The following is a 26,103-nucleotide window of genomic DNA, read 5'->3' on the forward strand; positions in this document are numbered from 1 at the left end:
TATCCCACCAAATGCCCGCTTCTCCTTTTGCCATGGACATAATACTACTCAGCAGAGTTGAGCGACTTTTGGTTTTTTAGGGTCGAGTTTCGTTTCGTGAAACCCGACTTTTCCAAAAGTCGGGTCGAGCAAGATCGTCCGATTATAGGGAAAAGTCGGGGTTGTCCCGAAACACGAAACCCAATGTAAGTCAATGGGGAATAAAAGTCGGCAGTGAGAGGACAGGAAACACACCTACAGTGCCCATTTGAATGCCAAAAGCATCAATTCTTCTTACTTAAGCTTGTCAACCTTAATTAACTTCATAATACAAGTTACGCACTGAAAAATGGGGGTTATTTGGCTAAAGTTGTGGGGGGGGAGGGCTGGCTCCAGGTTTTCATGTGCCCTGGGCGAAAGAGCGCCCCTTTAACACATACCACAACTCATCATGCTCCGATACGGCAGAGAAATAGCGGTATAGTACAATGAAAAATACTTCACTTTTTACATCTCATGACAAGGCCCATCTATTTCTCCATACAGAATCATTGGTCTCATATAATGTTTGAAACAGTATATGATGAGCTCCACATAATGCTACAGTATATGTTGGTCCCCATGGATGAAGCTCCACTGTCTTATGGGCCCAAATAATGCTCCAAACATAATGGGCCCCATTTCTAATGCTCTAGTGTATAATGGGCCCTGTAAATGCTGCTCCAGTGTCTGATGTCCACCTTTGGAATGTTCCAGTGTATGGTGGGCCCCATCTATCATTCTCCAGAGTATAGTGCTCCCCAAAAATTGCTGTCCCAACATTGAAAACAATCAAATAAGTCTCCTCGCTAGGGAATCCCTGTACTAGTCTGGACTCCTCGTCGTCCCCATCTTCCATCTCACTGCACAGTATTTCAACCTTGCAAGTGCTGTGATCCTGAGCAAGCAGGGGGGGCGCACTCGTTGGCAACGGCACTGGCACAGGGCACCTGATAGTACGGTGGTGTGTCTGATGGCGGGTGGGCCGAACCTGCACTTTCATCTGCAGCTTCCTCTTTTTCACCGTGTAAGATGGAACTGTATATGGGAAGGGTAACCTGAGTTTCATCAGGGTCAGATTCAGGCCGTGTAGCGTGCGAGGGGAATGTAGTGGTCTGGGTCAATGTACCAGCAGATTCATTGAGCAGTGGCTGGGCATCAGTGCACTTGTGTCGCCCCCAGGAGTACGGTCGCCACAGTGGCATTACCTTCCTCCTAGGGAGTGTGATGTCATGCTTGGGAGCAACGAAGGATCTCTCTAGCAGGTTAACTGATTGGGCGGCGTTATTCCCACGAGTCATGACCCTCCAAACAGCGTTCATGAAGGCAAAGTGTTTGTTTTACGTGGGCAGTATGGTTGCAAAGCTGAACCTTAAAGGAATGTCCAGAAGGGCACCACCAGGAGTGGAGCCTACGGTTAAATTCGACTCCACCTGGGAAACCTCAACCATGCCAGCTACAGAACAGATGCACACATTGCAAGCTTAATTCCGTTAACGAACGAGACTCCGTCATGCCCCACGGTCCGAGTCCGGCTTACTAGAGGGACACGTGAGGCTCTGGCACATGAGATTGGCCAATAACTGGTGTGTCATGCCCTTACATGTCCGTGGCTGCATGTGCGCTACACTGAAAAGGCCAGCGTTTGTCGCTTACAGGTGCAGATAACCCGCTGAACAACGTTAGTGATGGGGATCACTGATTACAATTATTACCCGCGAACGATGATTTCCCAGTAAGTGCAGGTCAACCGCAGTTCAGGAATTAGGCCTAACCGTCATTCCTGAAAAAATTAAAAACTTACGTGTGCAAACCACAGGTGCTGTAGCTTGCTTAACAGCTCGCCAGCCGTTCTCACGCCCAGTATGGATTACACGTGATTGCACAAAGGTTAGAAAGGGTACCGTATCCCCAGATAACATGTATGGATAGCGTACACATTCAAAATATATGTCTATACATCAGGAGGCAGGCTCAGACGGTGTCAGGCACAGTATGGATTGCACGTGATTGCACAAAGGTTAGAAAGGGTACCGTATCCCCGGATAACATGTATGGATAGCATAGTGTACACATTCAAAATATATGTCTATACATCAGGAGGCAGGCTCAGACGGTGTTAGGTCCAGTATGGATTGCACGTGATTGCACAAAGGTTAGAAAGGGTACCGTATCCCCAGATAACATGTATGGATAGCGTACACATTCAAAATATATGTCTATACATCAGGAGGCAGGCTCAGACGGTGTTAGGCCCAGTATGGATTGCACGTGATTGCACAAAGGTTAGAAAGGGTACCGTATCCCCGGACAACATGTATGGATAGCATAGTGTACACATTCAAAATATATGTCTATACATCAGGAGGCAGGCTCAGACGGTGTTAGGCCCAGTATGGATTGCACGTGATTGCACAAAGGTTAGAAAGGGTACCGTATCCCCAGATAACATGTATGGATAGCGTACACATTCAAAATATATGTCTATACATCAGGAGGCAGGCTCAGACGGTGTTAGGCCCAGTATGGATTGCACGTGATTGCACAAAGGTTAGAAAGGGTACCGTATCCCCGGATAACATGTATGGATAGCATAGTGTACACATTCAAAATATATGTCTATACATCAGGAGGCAGGCTCAGACGGTGTTAGGCCCAGTATGGATTGCACGTGATTGCACAAAGGTTAGAAAGGGTACCGTATCCCCAGATAACATGTATGGATAGCGTACACATTCAAAATATATGTCTATACATCAGGAGGCAGGCTCAGACGGTGTTAGGCCCAGTATGGATTGCACGTGATTGCACAAAGGTTAGAAAGGGTACCGTATCCCCGGATAACATGTATGGATAGCATAGTGTACACATTCAAAATATATGTCTATACATCAGGAGGCAGGCTCAGACGGTGTTAGGCCCAGTATGGATTGCACGTGATTGCACAAAGGTTAGAAAGGGTACCGTATCCCCGGATAACATGTATGGATAGCATAGTGTACACATTCAAAATATATGTCTATACATCAGGAGGCAGGCTCAGACGGTGTTAGGCCCAGTATGGATTGCACGTGATTGCACAAAGGTTAGAAAGGGTACCGTATCCCCGGATAACATGTATGGATAGCATAGTGTACACATTCAAAATATATGTCTATACATCAGGAGGCAGGCTCAGATGGTGTTAGGCCCAGTATGGATTGCACGTGATTGCACAAAGGTTAGAAAGGGTACCGTATCCCCAGATAACATGTATGGATAGCGTACACATTCAAAATATATGTCTATACATCAGGAGGCAGGCTCAGACGGTGTCAGGCACAGTATGGATTTGACAGCCCAGATTACACAGCGGAGGAGCAGGGAGAGGTAAAGATTGCAAATACTGGGGCCCTGCCCAAGCAAGGGGGGCCCACTCGTGGGCGTCGGTACTGGCACTGGGCCCCTCATAGTACAGCGGTGTGTCTGACGGCGGGTGTGCACCACCACCGTCAGAGACACTTGATTGCACTATGAGGGACCCTGTGCCAGTGCCCGCGCCCAAGAGTCGGCCTACCCACCTGTCCAGGGCAACGGCACTCGCACGGTGTCGTGCGCTAGGTGGTGACCCCGGCCATGGGGGGGAGGCAGCACAGTTAGGGAGTTTTAGAAAGTGGCATATGTTGATGTTGGACATTCAGCTGATGCAAAAGGCGAAATAGGTGAAGTCCCAGGAAGAGGTGGACCAAAGCAAGCCATTTTTCTGTCACCCTATGTGTCATCAGGGGAAGGTGGGACAAAATCCTTGGAAACCCATGCATGGTTCATTTTAATGAAGGTTAGATCATCCACATTTTGGGTTGACAGACAGGTCCTTTTTTCTGTCAGGATTGATCCAGCTGCACTGAAGACTCTTTCCGATAGCACACTTGCAGCTGGGCAAGCGAGCTCCTGTAAGGCATATTGGGCCAATTCAGGCCAGGTGTCCAGTTTAGCGGCCCAATAGTCAAAGGGGAATGACCTGTGTGGGAGAACATCGATATGGGAGGAAAAGTAGTTTGTAACCATAGTTGACAACTGCTGTCTCCTGTCACTTTCCATCGATGCAGTATTACCAGTTGTGTGAGCGGTATTTGAAAAATCAGTCCACAACATTGTCATGAAACCCCTGTCTCCAACGCCACTTCTGCTGTGTGCACCACGAACACCTCTGCCAAGCTGCCCCCGGCCCGTATGGCTCGTGTGAGAACCATCACCGCTGCTGTGTGCTGGGAATGCCTCAAGCAACCGATTTACCAGAGTTGCTTGTTTATTAGCCAATATTAGGTCAAGGTTCTCCTGTGGCATGATGTTTTGTAATTTGCCTTTATAGCGTGGATCCAGGATGCTGGCCAACCAGTAGTCGTCATCGTTCATCATTTTGGCAATGCGGGGGTCCCTTTTTAGGATCTGCAAGGCATAATCTGACATGTGGGCCAATGTTCCCGGTGTCAATGATGCACTGCGAGTGCTGGTTGGAGGAGCACTTTCTGGCAAATCCACATCCCTCCAGTCACGCACAAACCCTGTACCAGACCTTGCCACGCCAACATTTTTACTTGCCCCACGAGATGCATCCTCCTCCCCTAAGTAATCATCCCCCTCCTCCTCTTCTTCCTCCACCTCGTCCAGAAGAGGTCCCTGAGCAGACAATGGCTGAATGTCATCAAGGATTCCCTCCTCCTCTTCCTCCTCATCAACATTGGCTGCAGACGCCTGCTCCTTAAGGTGCGTCAAAGTTTGCATGAGCAGACGCATAAGTGGGATGTTCATGCTTAGGATGGCGTCGTCTGCGCTTACCAGCCGTGTGCATTCCTCAAAACACTGAAGGACTTTACAGAGGTCTTTCAGCTTCGACCACTGCACACCTGTCAACTCCATGTCTGCTCTCAAAGTGCCTGGCCGTGTATCCTCCCACAAATGCATTATGGCCTGCCTCTGCTTGCACAGCCGCTCCACCATGTGCAGGGTGGAGTTCCACCTTGTTGCAATGTCGATAATGAGGCGGTGGTTGGGAAGGTGGAGCAATCGCTGCAGCTTCTGCATACGAACGGAGTGTACAGGCGACCGGCGGATGTGCGCACACAGTCTTCGCACCTTCTGGAGCAGGGCTGTTAACTCCGGATAATTTTTGAGGAAGCACTGCACCACCAGGTTCAAGGTGTGAGCCAAGCAAGGTATGTGGCTGAGTTTTGAAAGGGCTATGGCTGCCACAAAATTACGGCCGTTATCACTAACTACCTTGCCTGCCTCAAGATGTACACTGCCCAGCCATGACTCAGTTTGTCGCTTCAAGTACTCGGCCAGTACCTCGGCGGTGTGTCTGTTGCCCAAACACATCATCTGCAACACAGCCTGCTGACGCTTTCCACTAGCTGCTCGATAGGGGGACACATCGTGTGCAACAGTGGCAGCTGCAGATGGAGTGCTCGTACGACTGCGCTCTGTGGACGAGCTTTCGCTTCTGGAGGAGGAGGAGGAGGAGGGTCGAACGCCTACAGCCAACTGTTTCCTATACCGTGGGCTAGGCAGCACTGTCCCACCACCGCTGTTCCCTGTGGACCCTGCATCCACCACATTAACCCAGTGCGCAGTGATGGACACGTAACGGCCCTGGCCATGCCGACTGGACCATGCATCAGTTGTGAGGTGCACCTTTCCGCTCACTGACTGCTTGAGTGCATGGACAATGCGGTCTTTCACATGATGGTGGAGGGCTGGGATGGCTTTGCGAGAGAAGAAGTGGCGACTGGGTAGGTCATAGCGTGGTACTGCATAGGCCATGAGTTCGCAGAAAGCTGCGCTTTCCACCAAACGAAAGGGCATCATCTCAAACGAGATTAGTTTGGCAATGTGGGCGTTCAAACCCAGTGTACGCGGATGAGAGACTGAGTACTTTCTTGACCTACTCATAGTGTCTGGGAGGGTGAGCTGGACTTGAGAGCTGCATATGGTGGAAGTAGCGGTGGACAGGGCGGACTGAGAGAGGGTTGATGATGGTGATGGAGTTGTTGTTCTTTCTGATGGCCTAGAATCAGTCTTTCGTTGATATAACAGTGGGATTCCCTGACTGCTGTGGCATTGCAACGACACCTCAACATTTGCTGCTGTGCTAACCGGTGGGCTTACAGTGGGGGAAACAATGTAGCGTTGCTGACTACCTTCGTTGTGATCAGTTGCACATGTGGCACTTGAGGTTTGGTGTTGTGTCCACGCTTGCAAGTGCATGCTGGTCAAATGTCTAAGCATGCAACTGGTATTCAAATTTTTCAGATTTTTCCCTCGGCTAAAGGTCTTTGCGCACTTCTTACAGATAACCTTGGCCTGATCATGAGGATTTTGTTCAAAAAAGTGCCACACTGCACTCTTCCTACTTTGGCAGACATTTTGCGGCCTAGCACGCTGTGATCTTTTGACCCTCTGGACAAGCTGTCCAGCAACTCTTTTGATGTTTGGAACCTGTCTTTGGAGTACTCCGGGCCTGCCAGATAACAGCTGTTGCGATGTCGATGTCTGCTGTGGATGCTCCTCATCTGAGCTATTGGAAGCAGCACCCTCTTCCCCCAATGGATGCCAATCTGGGTCAACAACTGGGTCATCCATCACCTCCTCTTCTATGTAATGTGCACCTTCCTCTGTGTCACCGTGTATGGTGGTATAGTGTGCGGGAAGGGGCACCTGAGTCTCATCAGGGTCAGAATCTGGCTCTGTACACTGCGAGGACAATGTAGTGCTCTGAGTGAATGTACCAGCAGAATCATCCATCAGCGGCTGTGCATCAGTGCACTCCATGTCAGATTCATCTTGGCCTGGGTAATTCACCATTTCACTTGATAATCCAGGCATGGCATGTGAAAACAGCTCCATGGAGTAATCAGTAGTATGGCCTGCGTCATCCTTCAATCTTGGTTGGGGTGAAGGACACAAGGAAAGGTGTGGTTCATGAACATGAGCCTCCAATGACGACTCAGTGCTTTTACTTTTTACAACTGAAGAAGAGGAGGCGATAGAGCTGGAGGCTGAGTCAGCAATGTAAGACAAAACTTTTTCCTGATGCTCTGGCTTTAAAAGCGGTTTGCCAACTCCTAGAAAACTAAGCGTTCGAGGCCTTATGTAGCCAGACGATGACGCAGGCTCAACACCTCCTGCATTTGGTCCTATTTTGCTCTTGCCACTACCATCAGATCCACCACCAACACCATCATTACCAGCTGCCAACCCCCGCCCAATTCCACGGCCTCTTCCACCAGCCTTCCTCATTTTTGGTAGAAATGTAGACAAAATCCAACAAACTATATAGTAATGTAAAACAAGGTACAAGGTGTCTATAGGACAGGGGAGATTTTGAATTTCTGCAGACACTTGTGGACACTGGACACTTATGGATTGTGTGAGGCCCACTGAGTATCTGAGCGCTCTGTCACAGGCTCGATGGCAGAGCTGTGACCAAAGTGACTAGAGGATAAGGGAGATTTTGAATTTCTGCACACACTTGTGGACACTGGACACTTATGGATTGTGTGAGGCCCACTGAGTATCTGAGCGCTCTGTCACAGGCTCGATGGCAGAGCTGTGACCTAAGTGACTAGAGGATAAGGGAGATTTTGAATTTCTGCACACACTTGTGGACACTGGACACTTATGGATTGTGTGAGGCCCACTGAGTATCTGAGCGCTCTGTCACAGGCTCGATGGCAGAGCTGTGACCAAAGTGACTTGAGGATAAGGGAGATTTTGAATTTCTGCAGACACTTGTGGACACTGGACACTTATGGATTGTGTGAGGCCCACTGAGTATCTGAGCGCTCTGTCACAGGCTCGATGGCAGAGCTGTGACCAAAGTGACTAGAGGATAAGGGAGATTTTGAATTTCTGCACACACTTGTGGACACTGGACACTTATGGATTGTGTGAGGCCCACTGAGTATCTGAGCGCTCTGTCACAGGCTCGATGGCAGAGCTGTGACCAAAGTGACTAGAGGATAAGGGAGATTTTGAATTTCTGCACACACTTGTGAACACTGGACACTTATGGATTGTGTGAGGCCCACTGAATATCTGAGCGCTCTGTCACAGGCAGAAATTGGCTAGTGTATCACAAACTACAAGGTGTATGTAGAATTGGGCAGAATTGGAATCTCCCTAGAGTGCAGGTCTGTAAGAACGGAACATGTCCTCGACTTATTCTCACAGAGTGACTCACTGATAGCTTCACTGTGGCTGTGATAACAGCCGTTACATGGTACTGTGTGAGGAGCGTACACCGCTGTATGGTGTGAAAAAATGCACGCTCAGTACCTCAGCAGGACAAAAAAAAAAAATTGTGATTGCTTTTAAAAAAGCAGTTTGCGGAGCAGTGGGTAAACAGCAATGCAGGAATGTCAGGAAGCCTTAGAAGGCAGCCCAACAACCAACACCACTGATACACCACTATATAGCCTCCCCTTGCACTGCACAGTGACTGGTGTGTTGTACAGGCAAAATCGCTAGCAGCAGAAGCAGTTTTTTTTCTTCTTCTCAGCAGAACAAAAAAAAAAATTGGGATTGCTTTTTAAAAAGCAGTTTGCGGAGCAGTGGGTAAACAGCAATAGGAAAAAGCAATTAGTTCCAGCTGCGTGTAAAAAATTTCTTCTTTATTTCAACATTAAAATTATGTCATCTTCATAGTAAATGCCATACACACGGCCACCACTAGGTGGTGTATGGCATTTACTATGAAGATGACATAACTATGTGGTGATGACATAACTATGTGGTGTATGGCATTTACTATGAAGATGACATAATTTTAATGTTGAAATAAAGAAGAAATTTTTTACAGGCAGCTGGAACTAATTGCTTTTTCCTATTGATTACACGTCAGTCCAGACGGAGCTCCGAGGTCTGCGGTGAACACTTGGTGAGCTGGCTTTTGTTTGTTTTCATGGTAAACAGCAATGCAGGAATGTCAGGAAGCCTTAGAAGGCAGCCCAACAACCAACACCACTGATACACCACTATATAGCCTCCCCTTGCACTGCACAGTGACTGGTGTGTTGTACAGGCAAAATCGCTAGCAGCAGAAGCAGTTTTTTTTCTTCTTCTCAGCAGGACAAAAAAAAAATTGTGATTGCTTTTAAAAAAGCAGTTTGCGGAGCAGTGGGTAAACAGCAATGCAGGAATGTCAGGAAGCCTTAGAAGGCAGCCCAACAACCAACACCACTGATACACCACTATATAGCCTCCCCTTGCACTGCACAGTGACTGGTGTGTTGTACAGGCAAAATCGCTAGCAGCAGAAGCAGTTTTTTTTTCTTCTTCTCAGCAGGACAAAAAAAAAAATTGGGATTGCTTTTAAAAAAGCAGTTTGCGGAGCAGAGGGTAAACAGCAATGCAGGAATGTCAGGAAGCCTTAGAAGGCAGCCCAACAACCAACACCACTGATACACCACTATATAGCCTCCCCTTGCACTGCACAGTGACTGGTGTGTTGTACAGGCAAAATCGCTAGCAGCAGAAGCAGTTTTTTTTTCTTCTTCTCAGCAGGACAAAAAAAAAAATTGGGATTGCTTTTAAAAAAGCAGTTTGCGGAGCAGTGGGTAAACAGCAATGCAGGAATGTCAGGAAGCCTTAGAAGGCAGCCCAACAACCAACACCACTGATACACCACTATATAGCCTCCCCTTGCACTGCACAGTGACTTGTGTGTTGTACAGGCAAAATTGCTAGCAGCAGAAGCAGTTTTTGGTGTCTTCTTCCCTGCCTAACGCTCTCCCTACAAAATCAGCAGCAGCAGCAGCTCTCCCTATTCTGAGATCAGCATGAGTAACATGGCGGTCAGCGTGCACGCCCTTTTATACCCCCTGTGACGCCCCCCAAAGCAAGCCAATCACTTGCATGCCCTTCTGAAAGATGGTGGTGACCCGTGCCTATGTCATCACGTTGCCCACAGTGTCCGTGGATCCTGATTGGCTGAAAAAGAGCGCAAAACAAACTTTTGAAACGCGACTTTGGCGCGTAAGTCGCCGACCTCGTGGCCGACCTCATCCTAGGGTCGGGTTTCGTTTCATGAAACCCGACTTTGCCAAAAGTCGGTGACTTTTGAATTTTTTCGACCCGTTTCGCTCATCTCTACTACTCAGACAACACAGCGTGAGGGTAAAGCAGTGTGGCAATACTTTATTGAACCACAAAACAGGCAAATTACATATTGAACAGTGCCAACATAATATCCAAGATGGTGTAAAATTTAAGAGTCTCACACTTCCGCTGACTCGGATAAGAGCAGCTGTGACTTCAGAGCTTCCAGGCCTGACTACCCCACCTGTGGAACGCACAGGAGGAAGTAAAAAACAAGTTTAGGAAGCTGACAGTCTATTGAGGTCAGGTGACCAGGGGGTCACATCCTGGCTTCTCCGAATATCCCCATTAAAGCAGGTGACTGGTGGGTGCCAATTCTGGCTTTCCCAAATGTATCCATGGGGTTCTGGAGACCGATGGGTCCCAAATCCTGACTACCTCAAACATGTCCATGGTTCAGTGATGGTCAATGGAGCAGATCTGTATTCTTTCAGCCAAGGCCGTGGCCCCCTAAGGTGGCATCCTGTAAAATGTCAAATCTATTTCCCACATGATGGAGCCACTATCTGACAGCTATCCTGTAGAATGTTCCTGGCTGTGGTTTTGTAAAGAGTCTTTGGTTCTTTGGATCTCTGGATATCTTAACTCTCTGGATGTCTTGGCTGTCTGGATGTATATGGTTAGAGGCATATTCCACTTACATAGCTCACAACTGTTATCATTCAAGCCAGCATCCAGAGAACAAGAGGAAGATGTGATGAGGTTACCTCACATTGTTGGATTACTTAATTAATTTGCATAGTTTTTATTCCTGTTTTGCAAGTCAACAAGCCACAGGACCCACACAATGGTCATTCAACAGATTAAGTAAAAATCCAGTGTTCCTACAACTTATTGTCTAAAGATAGCAGACAATAAGTTGTAGGAGATGATATAAGAGGCAAACATCAGCTATTCAAAATGATCAAAAATCAATGTTTAAGACTAATATGACAACAGTGTATGGTTCTTGACCAACTGAAGAACAAACGCATAAATGCTAAACTCAACATATAGATAACAGTCTATTCCTCCTGGCTTACAGAAAATAGACGTGTGGATAAAAAATATAAAATGCTGTGTAATCACACCAGATTTATATTTTATTCATGTTTGGCTGCTGTCACACACAGACGCTTTTTATTGCAAAATTGCATCGCCATATTTTGAGCGCTATAATTTTTCTATAGTTTTGCTGACATCATGTGAGGGCTTGTTTTTTGCAGGTAGAATTTTCGGACACATGCCATTATTTGATCACTTTTTATTCCGATTTTTGGGAGGCAGAATGAACAAAAAACAGTAATTCATATATTATTTTTTATGCCTTTCCGCATGTAGTAAAATTGATAAGGCAGTTTTATTCTTCGGGTCAGTACTATTACAGAAATACCTCATTTATATTATTTTATGTTGAGTGCTTTTACACAATAAAAACTATTTTATAGAAAAAAAATCGCTTTATTATGAGAGCTATAACTTTTTTATTTTTCTGCTGACGGACCCAAATGGCGGCTTGTTTTTTTGGAAGGACAAGATGACGTTTTCAGCTGTACAATTTTGATGTAGATTGTGTTTTTTTTATCGTGTTGTTTTCCACATTTTGTTCAGCAATATGATGATAAGACATAGTTTTGTGCCTTGTTTTTTTTTATAAGGTGTTGACTGAAGGAGTTAACTAGTGGGACAGTTTTATAAGTCACGTCATTCCAGAAGGGGCAATATCAAATATTTGCACTTTATTTTATTTTTTAGGCTAGTTTCACACTAGCGTATCTTCGACACAGCGCGCGGCGCTGCTAAGCCCCGCCCCCTGCCCGCCCCATCCGGTCATCTCCTCCTACTATGCGATCTGCGCACCCTATCTTTAGCATAGGGTGCGCAGACCGTGCGCCGGCCGTGCGCTAGTAGGATTTTTGTGTGTGCTGCGCACTTTTGAAGGTGCGCCGGTGTGCGCCGAACGCACCATGTTGCATTTTGGTGCGCTCGGTGCACCTTCAAAAGTGTGCAGCGCACGCAAAAATCCTACTAGCGCACGGTCTGCGCACCCTATGCTAAAGATAGGGTGCGCAGATCGCATGCAGCTGTGTGTGATAGGAGGAGATAACCGGATAGGGTGGGCAGGGGCGGGGCTTAGCGTGGAAGATAAGCTAGTGTGAACCTAGCCTTACATATATTTATTGGATTAATATTTTTTTCTTTTTTTTGTTCTTTATGATTTTTTTTTAATATTTTTACATTTTTTTTTACTTTTTTCTACTCTTTTACATTGTCCCCGGATGGGACATCAGCTGTATAATGTCAGATCACTGATCTACCTGATCACAGAGCCATATCTATACTGCAGTTTACAGAAACACAGCTCCTGCGGTGCCGTGTATATACGACGCAAATCGGGAAGGGGTTTAAAGATGCTGTCTCTGAATGGATGGATGAGCCAAGTTGTGCCCTTTCAAATACCTGTGCCTTACTATACAGACAATAGGAGATATTCCTTCTACTACAGACCATTTGCTGACATCCCTCTAAGGTGAGAATCCAGGAGCTATAAGGTGCCAGGATTGACACCTACCTCCAGCAAATGCCCCTTTGTGCTTACAATACTGGTATATCCAGTTTCACCCTTTTGTCTACTAAATGGAACTCTACTGCCTGATTGATTTCAATTATTGATTATTTATTTCCTTCATGCTCTACATAAGTTTTTAGATGATGAAGAAGATATGATTCCCGGGAATAACATTTCCCACATAAAAAATAGTTTCTACCCTGTATGAATTCTCTGATGTGCAACAAGTTTTGAACTCCTAGTATAACATTCCCCACATTCTGAACATGAATACGGCTTCTCTCCTGTGTGAATTCTTTGATGTGTAAGAAGAACTGGTTTCTGGATAAAACATTTCCCACATTCTGGACAGGAATATGGCTTCTCTCCTGTGTGGATTCTTTGATGTGTAAGAAGAGCTGGTTTCTGGATAAAACATTTCCCACATTCTGGACATGAATATGGCTTCTCTCCTGTGTGGATTCTATGATGTTTAAGAAGATCTGATTTGTGGATAAAACATTTCCCACATTCTGGACATGAATATGGCTTCTCTCCTGTGTGGATTCTTTGATGGTTAAGAAGATTGAATTTCGTTTTAAAACATTTCCCACATTCTGGACAAGAATATGGCTTCTCTCCTGTGTGAATTCTTTGATGTGCAATAAGATCTGATCTGTGGATAAAACATTTCCCACATTCTGGACATGAATATGGCTTCTCTCCTGTGTGGATTCTTTGATGGTCAAGAAGATCTGATTTCTGGGTAAAACATTTCCCACATTCTGAACATGAATATGGCTTCTCCCCTGTGTGACCTCTGTAATGTTTAAGCAAATTTGACTTCTGGTTAAAACATTTCCCACATTCTGAACATGAAAATGGCTTCTCCCCTGTGTGAATTCTCTCATGTATAAGCAATTTAGATTCATGTTTAAAATATTTCCCACATTCTGAACAGGAAAATGGTTTCTTCTCTGTGGGAATTATTTGATGTTCAACATCACGTTTGCAGCTTTCATTTTGCTTAACAGTCTGTGATGAATCCAAATAGGCTCCGATGACTGATTTTTGCTCTGAAGGGCTGGAGGTATAGCTGGAATAATGGCATGCTTTCCATAGGTATCTGGTTTTACATCACAGTCACCTGCCAAGAATGAAATGGATTTTATTATTTTTCATTATCAATGCCTTATATTTTATATAATTTATATATACATAATTCTATACAACTCAAAGTATAGTGAAACTATGACCTAAGACAGTGGTGAGCCACCTGTTCACAAATCCCATGGTACTGAACCTCTAAAGTACAATCGACAAACATAATACACAAACCCAGAAAAGTTTGAAGCAATAAAGGGAGGATTAACAATAACTTTATTACATTACATTCTATAGCAACAGATAAAAATATACACGATAAAAACATGTAAGATTTTTAAAGAGTTATTCCCATCTCTGGTCAACTATCCCAATATGTAGTAGGTGTAGTAATAATATTATGAAATATGTAGTATAGTTCTTCTGACTCGCTATGTTGCTCACCCCATGTGCAGAGCATTGCATTAGCTTAGGTATCCATGGTTACTACCACTCATACAGTGACTGCTAGTTGCTAGTGGTCATAACCATGGATACCTAAGCTACTGCAATGCCCTGGACATGGGGTAAGCGGCATAAGAGAATCATGAAAACTATACCACATTTCTATAAATAAACCTACACATAAATGTCTTAAAAAAGGCACTTCCCAAATTAATAATGAATCCCAACAGAAAAAGGAAGCCTATAGCCAAAAAAGTAAAATAGAATGATCTGTATTAACACAAATCAGACAGAGTTAAATTAAAAATGGAGATATAAGTACAACAGACTACTGTCTGATAAGGTAATACACCCAAGTCTGACTAATCTAGTGTCATCATGTAGAGCCTATCCATAAACTCTAATACTTCCAAGTACAAAACCTTTGCAAAAATATCCAACTACTATTTGAGCACATGCAATCAAATCTGGGGAGCAAGTTATATAACAGCAGAATATTACAGCACTTATTACTCAAAAAAGCCAATATATGTGCAATGCAAAGCATAAATTACCGGACTTATGTGACTTAGGCTGGTTTCACACTTGCGTTTTTTTTCGCGGGATTTTAGCGCTAAAAAACGCATGCGAATTTTTTTCCTATACTTTGCATGGGATGCGCTTATGTGCGCATACACACGCGTTTGTATGCGTTTTTGCGCGCATGCGTTTTTTTGCGGTATGCGCTCGGGCGCACAAAATGCATCCTGTTGCATTTTTTGGGCGTCCGACTTGCCTCAAAAAAACGCATGCGCGCGCAATGCGTTTTTTTACAGCAAGACACCCATTATAAGTCTATGGGTGCGCATATGTGCGCATTGGCATGCTTATGTATGCGTTTTTTTGCACATGCGTTTTTTTTTGTTAACCATGGAATTTAGGGGTTTGGGTTAGAGTTAGGGTTAGTTAAGGGGGTTTAGGGTCAGGGTTAGGGTTAGGGTCAGGGTTAGTTAGGGTTTAGGGTTTGGGTTAGGGTTAAGTATGGTTTGGTTAAGGGTTAGGGTCAGGGTTAGGGTTAGGGTTAGTTAGGGTTTAGGGTTTGGGTTAAGTATGGTTTGGTTAAGGGTTAGGGTCAGGGTTAAGGTTAGGGTCAGGGTTAGGGTTAGGGTCAGGGTTAGGGTTAATAAAGTCATGGTTTGGGTTAGTGTGAGGGGCCACCTAATGTTTGGAAAAAACGCAAACGCGGTAAAAACGCACTAAAAACGCATACAAACACATAAAAACGCTGCGTTTTTTTCATGCATGCTCATAAAAATGCTTGAAAAAAACGCAGCAGTTGTATGCTTTTGTATGCATTTTTTCAATGCGTTTTTTGCGGGAAAAACGCGCTGCAAAAAAAAGCAAGTGTGAAATTAGCCTTACAGCTATAATGGATCTTAGACATGCAGATGAAGATGTACCTCACAAGGATTAGTAAATAAAGTGCATTGTGCTGATGTATATCACGTGTCATAAAGACTACTAGAGTAATGAAAGGAACGTCATTTGTCTTTAAGGAGTAACCATATCAGATATAGCCGCATATGAATGTACAGCCAGTGAGACCAGCAAGGAGATCAAATGTATAAAGGCCAGTATATGTGCAAGACTGAAATTACTGATGCAAATCACAACAGTAAGGGATCTCTAGTTGTAAAACATGAAAAACCGAATATATGTCTCCAGAAAGGGCATTGTATTGGTATATATATAGTGTCATAAAGACTACAATAATCATATAATAAACACCATTTGCACGTATCTCAAGAAGGTATATGCCTAAAAGATAGCAGCAGGTAGAGAAGTGGTCAGTGAAATCAGCAAAGAGATCAAAAAGATGACATGTGTGCATAACAAAATGCGGAGTATTACCGGCTTCCCAGGCTATACACTTCAACCCACAGCTGTCAGCTTTCCCTCTGCTGGATATGAAAATAAAGCCCATGCAATTTTTTCTGAAAAATAATCATATAATTAAATACATGTACAGTAAACTGCACACGCATTGTACTAATTATATATGACTGACATCTTTACATCTATCTATTCTATGTATACAGCTGTGATCAAATATTAATATCCTGGAAGCTCCATGGGTATTACCCCCTTACCAGCGTATAAATATCTGCCCCCACCTGTCCGCTTTCCCTCTGCTGGTTAATAATTTGTTGGGGGGACCCCACGCCAGTTTTTTTCAGAAAATACATTTAGAAAGCAATAAAATACATGTAGAGTAAGCTGTACATACACTGTACTAATTCTATATGTGACTGACATCTTTATATCTGTTCTATTCTGTAGGGTCACGCTGTGATTTTTACTGTACGCGGCAGATGAATTGCCAACTTTTCAAAGGACATGGGTATGGAAAAATCAGGCAGCAGTCACATGGTCAGAGTGACAAGCAATTTTTTCCCCACACCCATTGATTTGGATTGACGAGTGTCGTCCGAGATACAAGGACAGTCGCAGTATGCTCATAGAATAACACTGATCAGATTTTTTATCAGATTGTACTCGTCCATTTTCCTTGCAAATGAGTATGAGCCCTTAATGTGATTTTTTGCTTTATTCTTAACTCTATGTAGACATTCTACATTGTAGACATTGATTTTATTCTACACTCTATGTAGACAGCGGGGGATGAATATAATCTCAATATTGTCCCCAGCTCCCGCTGATCACAGGCAGAGCAGAGGACAATAATGTGAGCTGTCCTCAACATCCGGCACCGGGGATCAGCGCAAACAGTACCTGTCAGGATTCAAACCTAGCAGCTCTTGCGCACCTGTCAGCAGCTCTTCCTACTGAGCTATTCAGCTCGCTGTACAATTCAGTGCTTATCCAAATACTTGAACCTATGTTGTTGCTGATGTCTTCTCCCTGAGTTTCCTGTTGGTTACCACCCTGAGTTCCTGACTGGTTCATTCTGATTGCACACCCTTTTTAAATCTGGCCTTGCTCTCAGTTCCTTGCATGATTATTGAGCTACCTGCCTTTAGTCAAACTTCCTTTCACCTGCTATTCCTCCACAGGTCACTTCTTTTGGTACTTTGCAAAAATTTGCTTTTGGCCATGACTGTATCTTTAATGTAGCGTTGAATGCGTCCTTCTGTCCAAAGCCGGTATAGACTGCGCCTGCACAATGTGGCCAGAGTCAGAAGGACACATCCAGTGTTAATAGAGGTGACAGGGAAGACGACGAGGATGGCGGATGACTGTAGCACAGGAGATTGCGGTATGTGTAGGCGCTGACTGAATACGGGAGGGCATACCACGAGCTCTGGTGAGGCTGGAGGAGGAGTGTTGGGCCGGAGTCAACGCCTGCACATGGCGGGATCTCTGGGGCAGACAGCGCGTAGCAGGGGAACTAGGGAAAGGCTTATTGTTTATTGTTTTCTTTGTTTTGTACGTATGTATGGAACAACAGCAGCACATGCAGGATAAGGGAGAATATAATAGGATGGGGGAGCATATACCAGGCTAGAGGGACATATACAAGGGTGGGGGAGCACATACCAGGCTGAGGGAGCATACAGCTCTGACAAAAATTAAGAGACCATTGCAAAATTTTCAGTTTGTCTGATTTTTCTCTTTATAAGTATATTTTTGAGTAAAAAGTACATTGCTCTTAATTCTATAAACTACTGACAACATGTCTTCGAATTTCCAAGCACTACATTTTGTATTTATTTTCAGAAAATGAGAAATGGTCAAAATAACAAAAAAGAATGCAGTGCTTGCAGACCTCAAATAATGCTAAGAAAACTCAATCATTTAGAAACAACAATACTAATGCTTTAACTCAGGAAGAGTTCAGAAATCAATATTTTGTGGAATAACCATGATTTTTAATCACAGCTTTCATGTGTCTTGGCATGCTTTCCACCAGTCTTTCACACTGCTTTTGAGTGACCTTATGCCATTCCTAGTACAAAATAGCTTAGTTACTCACCGATAATGGTGCTTCTCGGAACCCATGACAGCACCACGGAGAGAGGGGATACGCCCATCAGGAACAGGAACCTACAGATAAAAAGGGCGGCACCTCTCCTCTGCCCCCAGTTGGTTACAGAGCATCAGAGGGTCTCCAGGTTAGTTAACAACAAAGGTATATAATACATAACATTATCATGTTGCATTTTATCAAGAAGCACCGTGTCTAAACGAAAACACTCTACTAACAGTAAAACGTGCTCACTGCACATGTGAAGGGGGGAATAAGCGGGTGTTGTCATGGGTTCCGAGAAGCACCGTTATCAGTGAGTAACTAAGCTATTCTCTCTCACCCATGACAGCACCATAGAGAAAATTTCAGAGACTGGTAGCTTAGGGAGGGACCACCGCCTGAAGGACCCTTCTCCCGAAGGTCAGGTCAGACGTAGAGGCTAGATCTAAACGATAGTGTCTGAAAGAGGTAGAAAGTGTTGACCAGGTGGCCGCCTTACAGATCTGTTCTATCGATACCTCGGATCTTTCAGCCCATGAGGTCGCCATTGCTCTTGTTGAATGAGCTCTCAACCTCTCCGGGATGGTATTCCCACTGGATGAATACGCCAGAGCAATCGCATCCCTTATCCACCTTGCCAGGGTACTCTTAGATGCTTTGAGTCCCCTCCGAGGTCCCTGGAAACACACAAAGAGAGAGCCTTCCTTCCTACATTTTTTACTGGATTCTAGGTACTGAAGTAGGCACCTCTTCACGTCTAGGGTGTGAAATCTCTCCTCTCCCCTATTCCTAGGATTTGGGCAGAAGAAAGGAAGGACTACCTCTTGGGACCTATGAAAATGTGATGCCACTTTAGGTAGATATGCCGGGTCAGGTTTCAAGATGACTCTATCTTTTAGAATTTTAGTAAATGGTGGCACTGCTGATAGAGCTTGAATATCGCTAACCCTGCGAGCCGATGTTAGCGCCACCAAAAGCAAAGTTTTAAAACACAAAATTTTTAGGGGTGTTGACTGGATCGGTTCAAACGGGGGACCTGTTAGTGCGGATAGTACTAGGTTCAGGATCCATGATGGTAATTTCCGGGAAACTATGGGCTTAGATCTGGTTGCAGCCCTAATAAACCGTGCTACCCAAGGGTTGCCGGCCACATCCTGGTTATAAAGGGCACCTTGGGCCGCTATTTGTACTTTCAATGTGTTAACCGCCAGTCCCTGCTCTAAGCCCTTCTGCAGAAATTCAAGAATTTTGCTAACTGGACCCTATCCTGAACCTTTGCCTCTGAGGTGGACAGAAATTTTCTCCAAGTTCTCCCATAGGCTCTCGTTGTAACCGGTTTCCTACTCTTTTGTAGTGTAGAGACTAGGCTTTCCGAGAACCCTCTTTCCCTCAGCAGTGCCCTTTCAAATTCCATGCTGTAAAATGGAGGTTCACTGCCTGAGGGTGTAATACTGGTCCCTGAGACAGTAGGTCCGGGAGATCTGGTAGGACCCAAGGGTCGGTTATCGAGAGCATTCTCAGCCAGGAGAACCAAGTTCTTTTTGGCCAGAAGGGGGCTATTAGTATCATTCTCGCTCCGTCCTCTCTGACTTTTCTTATGACCGCCGGAATGAGAATGATCGGGGGAAAGGCATACGTCAAGTTGTTTGTCCATGGGAGCATAAAGGCATCCAGGGCCCGGGGATTCCCCCTGGGGTCTAGGGAACAAAATGCTTCCACTTTTTTATTTTTGTAGTCGGCAAACAGATCTATGTCTGGGGTTCCCCACAAGTCCACAATCTGCCGAAAAATGGACTGTTTTAGGACCCATTCTCCCTGGCGCAATTGGGTGCGGCTCAGAAAGTCTGCTGTCTGGTTCTCTGTTCCCCGTATATGCAATGCAGAGAGAGATAGGAGGTTTGTCTCGGCTAGGGTGAGGATTTTGGAGGATGTGTTCATTAGGGCTTGGGACCTGGTTCCCCCCTGGTGATTTATATATGTCCGAAAATATGCAGACGTTATGACCTCGCAGCACTGGTAGGAAATGTGTTAGGGCATAACCCACTGCCAAGAGCTCCTTTTGGTTTGAGGAGGCTTCTAATTCCTGACCTCCCCATTCCCCCTGTGCCACCCTGCTGTCCATGTGTGCTCCCCAGCCCATGGGACTGGCGTCCGTGGTAATTATGTGCTTTATTTTTATTACCCAGGGGATCCCTCTGGATAGATTGGTGTTGTTTCCCCACCAGGCTAGGGAATGAGTAGTTTTGGAACTTAATGTCAAGCTACCCTCCAAGTGGCCTCCCAACGTTAACTGGTTGGCCAGGACGTCCCATTAAAGTTCTCTGGTGTGTAGTTGTGCCCATTGGACCGCCGGTAGGCAGGCTGAGAAGGACTCCAGTAGGGACATCACTTTCCTTAGTGTCATGGAGGGATTCGCTATTGCTCTTGCCACTAGTTGCGCGACTTTTTTTTTTTGCGGTATGGGAGACGACACTCTTGCCTGTTTGAGTCCAGTGTGAGTCCTAGGAACTCCTGTACTTTGCTGGGCTCCAACCTTGATTTTTTCAGGTTTAGAAGCCAGCCGAGGTTCTGTAGAGTGTCCATCACCATGTCCCTTTGTTCCCTGCAATTTTGTGCCGAGTCGCTCGCTATTAAAAAATCGTCCAGATATGGGATTATTAATATGTCCCGCTCCCTTAGGTGGGCCATCATTTCTGCCACTATTTTTGTAAATACCTGTGGGGCTATAGATATTCCGAACGGCAGGGCTCTGTATTGAACTTCCCTTACCACCCCCTCTATAGAGACTGCAAGTCTCAGGTATTTCCGGGAGTCTTTGTGAATGGGGATGTGATAATATGTGTCGCTGAGGTCTAATACTGTCATAAAACAGTTCGGGGACAGGATTTTGATGGTGGATTTGAATGACTCCATTTTGAATTTTTGGTTTCTAACATAAGTGTTTAATTTTCTTAAGTTTATTATAGTCCGGAAGGTACCGTCTGGTTTGGTCACCAGAAACAGCGGGGAGAAGAACCCTTTGCCCCTCTCCTGAAGGAGAACCTCCTGGAGGACTCCTTTCTTTACCAAATTTAAGACCTCGCATTCCAGAGGTTTTTGCTCTTGAGTAGAAGACCTTAGCGGTGTCACCACGTATTTTTGGGGTGGGAGAGAAAGAAAGTCTACCCTCAGTCCCGACTTGATCAAATTTAATAACCATGGGCTGTTTGAGATTTCCCTCCAGGCTGGAAAGAAAAGGATTAATCTTCCTCCCACCTTGGGCAAACTGTCACTTGGAGGGTTTCTTATCCCAGGAAGAACTGCCAAAGAGGAACCCTCTTTCTCTTTTTCTTCCCTCGTCCCATCTCTGTTCCCTCGGGGCACTTTTCTGAAAAAATTTTTGGTTCCGAAAGGATCTTTTAAATGCCGCCGGCCCCAGGTTCGGAAACCTCTTTTTCTTATCCCCCACTTTCTGGAAGATGTCATCTAGCATCTCGCCGAATAGGAATTCTCCCTCACAGGGGATGGAACAGAGCTTCATTTTTGTTTGTAGGTCTCCTGGCCAACATTTGAGCCACAAGGTTCTCCGGGCTGCGTTTGACAGTGCTGCCACTTTAGATGATAATCGGACTGAGTCAGCTCATGAGTCTGCCAAGAAGGCCGCCGCTTACCGGAATATATTCCAGAATTCTTTCCCCTTGGTGTGCCTTCTCTCAGTTGTTTCTCGAGCTGGTCTACCCAGACCATTAAGGCTCTGGAGGTACATGTGGCCGCTATGGTGGGCCTGAGATTTCCTCCTGCCGATTCCCAAGCTCCCTTGAGAAAAGTATCGGCTTTTTTTTTATCTAGAGGCTCTTTAAGAGTACCCATGTCCTCAAAGGGGAGGGCGAACCTTTTTGAGGCCTTGGCGACTGCTACATCAAGTTTTGGTGCCTTGTCCAAAGATGTGGACGCCTCCTCGTCAAAGGGGTATTTTCTCTTAGGCTACTTTCACACATCAGGTTTTCGGCGTCAGGCGCGATCCGGCGTCGTGCCGGAACGCCGGATCCGGCAAATGTTTCGTAAAACTGGATGTGACGGATCCGGTTTTCTGCCGGATCCGTCTTTTTCTTGACAGACAAAACCGGATCCGTCTCATCCGGTTCATCCGTTTTTCTATCCGTTTTTCGACGGATTACGCCGGATCCGGTTTTTAAAATTGACCCTTGTGGCCTTCCGAACGGGATTGGCTACTGGAAAACTATATATAGCATGTTCCTACAGCCCTTCTTTGACAGGTTGTAGAGGAGAAAGTGCAGGTTGGAGAGAAGAGCAAGTTACTGGCGAAGATGGATGTTGTCATTGGAAATATTTTGAAGAATTTGGCGGATTTTATAGCGGAGGCGAATCGTTTGAGGGTGATTGTTCTGGAGGAGAGAGCGAGACAGCAGCGCATCAGGCATCGTAGACGACGTTTGTGGATCCACCCCATCACAGCCAAGAGAATGACGCGTGGGGTCTATTCTACACTCTGCATGGACCTTCGACGAAACCCGGATAAATTTTTTGGATATGTTAGGATGAAAATGGAGAATTTTGATTACTTGGTGGAGCGCATTGCACACCTCATAAGAAAAGCGGACACCTATTGCCGCTTCTCTGTTTCACCCGCAGAGCGTCTGATGGTGACTTTAAGGTAAGCCACATTTATTGGATATGCTCGCATCAGAGCACACTTTCACTGCAATCTTGTTGGTGGTAGTTTGTATCTCCAAGTGTTATAGGTCAGTTTTGGTATGTAATGCTGTGATTTAAAACTAATTTATTGTTTTTTAATTCCCCACAGATTTCTTGCAACTGGAGAATCCCTTTCGTCACTGCATTTCCAGTACAGACTCGGGATTTCCACCATATCTGGAATTGTGAAGTACACATGCCGTGCACTGTGGGACTCCTTAGCTGAAGAGTTTTTACCAGAGCCCACAACAGAGAGGTGGATTGAAATTGCTGACAAGTTTCAACAGATATGTCAGTTTCCAAACTGCTTGGGCGCTGTGGACGGGAAACATATCCGCATTGTAAAGCCAGCTGGATCGGGATCGGAATATTTCAATTACAAGAAATATTTTTCAATTGTCCTCATGGCCATCGCTGACGCGGAATACAAATTTATTGCGGTTGATATTGGGGCCTATGGCCGCTCCAATGACTCTCAAGTTTTCAAACTGTCTGCCATGGGGCGTAAACTGTATGGAAACACCTTCCAGTTCCCACCACCTAGACCGCTGCCGCAAACATCTGGTCCACCTATGCCATTTGTCTGTGTAGGGGATGAAGCCTTCCAGCTGTCAGAACACCTTTTGAAACCGTACTCTAGCAGAGGATTGACAAGACCAATACGCATTTTTAATTACCGCCTCACAAGAGCAAGAAGAATGGTTGAATGTACCTTTGGTATTCTGACAGCCAAATGGCGGGTCCTATTGACTGCGATCAACCTCAAGACAGAAACTGTGGACGAGGTGATCAAAGCGTGCGTGGTACTCCACAATTTTGTTATCTGCAAGGAACCCATTTCCATTGAGGACACCTCTGAAGAAACCACCTTGCAAGATTACCATGACATTACCACTAGAAGTTCTGTGACGGTTTCAGTAATGAGGGACAATTTTGCAATATACTTTGTCACCTCAAGGCAGAGTACACTGGCAGGATGACAGAGTGTGAAAGATTTGTGCCCTAACCAAACTTGTGTACCTTCTGGACCAACAGTATATACCTTTGCCAACCAAAGTTGGCTATCTTGTCATGGTCTTACTATTTTTAGCTTTAGGCCACAGGTGTGTACCTGGTTGTGTTTTATGCAAAGTATTTCACCTTTTAACAAAAGTTGTGTACATTGTTAGGAAATCACCAACAATAAACACAACTTTTTAGGTGAAATACTTTGCTTCAAACACAACCAGGAACACAACTGTGGCAAAAAGCTAAAATTTACCCACAGTTATATACCTAGTTTTGAATACCATTTCACCTTTTAAATACCCTGTATTTAACCTTTTTCGCCGCAGAAAGAAATGACAGACAACCAGTGTAAAATAATTTAACTTTTATTGAAAAATGTTTTTTTTAGTAAACTTTTTTAAAATTTTAATAAACTTGTTTAATAAAGCTTTGAAACCATAAAACTGGTCATTTTTATTTAAATACACACATTATAAATCTGTGTAGTGTGTGGTGGAAATACTGCTGGAGGGGCTGCGGGACACTTCGACACTGGGAGTGTGGAGAGAGGACTGGGATCGTGGTGGGGAAGGAACAGTTAGAGGTGAAGGTGTGGAAAAAACTACAGAATGGGTGGACATGTGGGAAGCAGAAGAGGTGGTGGGTGGTGGAGTGGAGGGTTGGGCAGGGACTGTAGGAGCAGATGATGTTGATGGCAAGTTGTATGGGGAAGGAGTTTGGTACGGGGCAGGTTGCTGGAAGTGGGGAGATGTCTGGTACGGGGCAGGTTGCTGGAAGTGGGGAGATGTCTGGTACGGGGCAGGTTGCTGGAAGTGGGGAGATGTCTGGTACGGGGCAGGTTGCTGGAAGTGGGGAGATGTCTGGTACTGGGGAGGTTGCTGGTACTGGGGAGTTTGCAGGTACTGGGGAGGTTGCTGGTACTGGGGAGGTTGCTGGTACTGGGGAGGTTGCTGGTACTGGGGAGGTTGCTGGTGCTGGGGAGGTTGCTGGTGCTGGGGAGGTTGCTGGTGCTGGGGAGGTGGATGGTGCTGGGGAGGTGGATGGTGCTGGGGAGGTGGATGGTATGTAATAGGAGGGGGAGGATGGAAAGTGGCTGGAGGGGGTGTAGATGTAATAGGAGGGGGAGGATGGAAAGTGGCTGGAGGGGGTGTAGATGTAATAGGAGGGGGAGGATGGAAAGTGGCTGGAGGGGGTGCAGGTGGAGGAACTACTGTGGTGGGAGGAGGAGGTTGGGAGGTAACTTGCTGGAGAGCAGCGTGGCATGAATGCATTACATGCATCTGCTGGGCAGGAGAGAGCGTTTCCATGCGCTCCACAACAGACCTGAAAAAGGTGTGGTTTGGCGAAGATCTTGCTTCTGAATGCATGGTTTGCAGAAGTGTCTTCACCTCCAGAATGCTGGAGTTGATCTGCTGATAGCCTGCGGAGATTTGCTCTGACAAGACTTTTAGACAGTTCTGGAAAGATGCATTCAGATGCAAGAACTCTGGCGCATAAGTCTTTTCCTGACCCCTCTGCCGCTGCCGCCCAGTACCCGCAGGTGTACTAGAGGTGGCAGGGGCAGAAGGGTGGGGTAAAGGGAAAGCGATCTCCTCACCAGCAGCTTCATGTAATGTAGGCGGCCACGATGCTCCTGTGCTGGTGGATGGGACAGATGGGTCGAATGTGTGGGAAGGCTGGGAAGGTGCAGATGTACCTGGGCGGTCGAAGTGTCCCTCGGTGCCGGTCTCCTCAGGGATCGCCTCAGAAGGGTCCAATCGTGCAGGCTCCCGAGTGCTGCTCACCATGCTGTGGAATAAAGAGAAAAAAAAACAATTAAAATACTGACATGGTATGGCCCTGGCTGAAAAAAAAAATTTACATCTAACATTTTTTTTCACATGTGGTGTGTAATATTTACCTTCTAGTGACCATTGTTTCCCGGAGGAACGACAGGGCTTCTGCGTACTTGTACTTGCTCCTGCGTCCTCCAGATCCACTCGGGGCCCGCATCTCTTTATTGAACTCCTTCTTGAAACGATCCCTCACAGACCGCCACCGATTCACAATTCTGTTCCCTGAAACGAGAAAGGACAAAGTGGTTAGTATACAACATCAGTGTTTCCCAAACTCCAGTCCTCATGGTCCCCAGGGGTCATGTTTTCAGGATTTCCATAGTAAATAGAAATCCTGAACACATGATCCGTGGGGACCACGAGGACTG

General features: G+C 45.6%; 2 protein-coding genes across 2 annotated transcripts in view; both read right to left on the reverse strand.

Moving 5' to 3' along the window:
- The window catches only part of LOC141094243 (uncharacterized), a 1,213,871-nt gene that overhangs the window by 185,670 nt on the left and 1,002,098 nt on the right, over positions 1 to 26,103 (reverse strand). The window lies entirely within an intron of this gene.
- Positions 15,932 to 26,103, reverse strand: part of LOC141094343 (oocyte zinc finger protein XlCOF8.4-like) — an 83,412-nt gene continuing 73,240 nt past the window's right edge. Inside the window, exon 8 of the mRNA XM_073580182.1 lies at positions 15,932 to 16,203. Coding sequence (XP_073436283.1) covers positions 16,142 to 16,203 — 62 coding nt within the window. The 3' untranslated portion in view covers positions 15,932 to 16,141. The remainder of the gene's footprint in view (positions 16,204 to 26,103) is intronic.

Source organism: Dendrobates tinctorius, unplaced genomic scaffold (assembly GCF_039654945.1).
Source record: "Dendrobates tinctorius isolate UK_male_01 unplaced genomic scaffold, ASM3965494v1 ptg000063l, whole genome shotgun sequence".
NCBI lineage: Eukaryota > Metazoa > Chordata > Amphibia > Anura > Dendrobatidae > Dendrobates > Dendrobates tinctorius.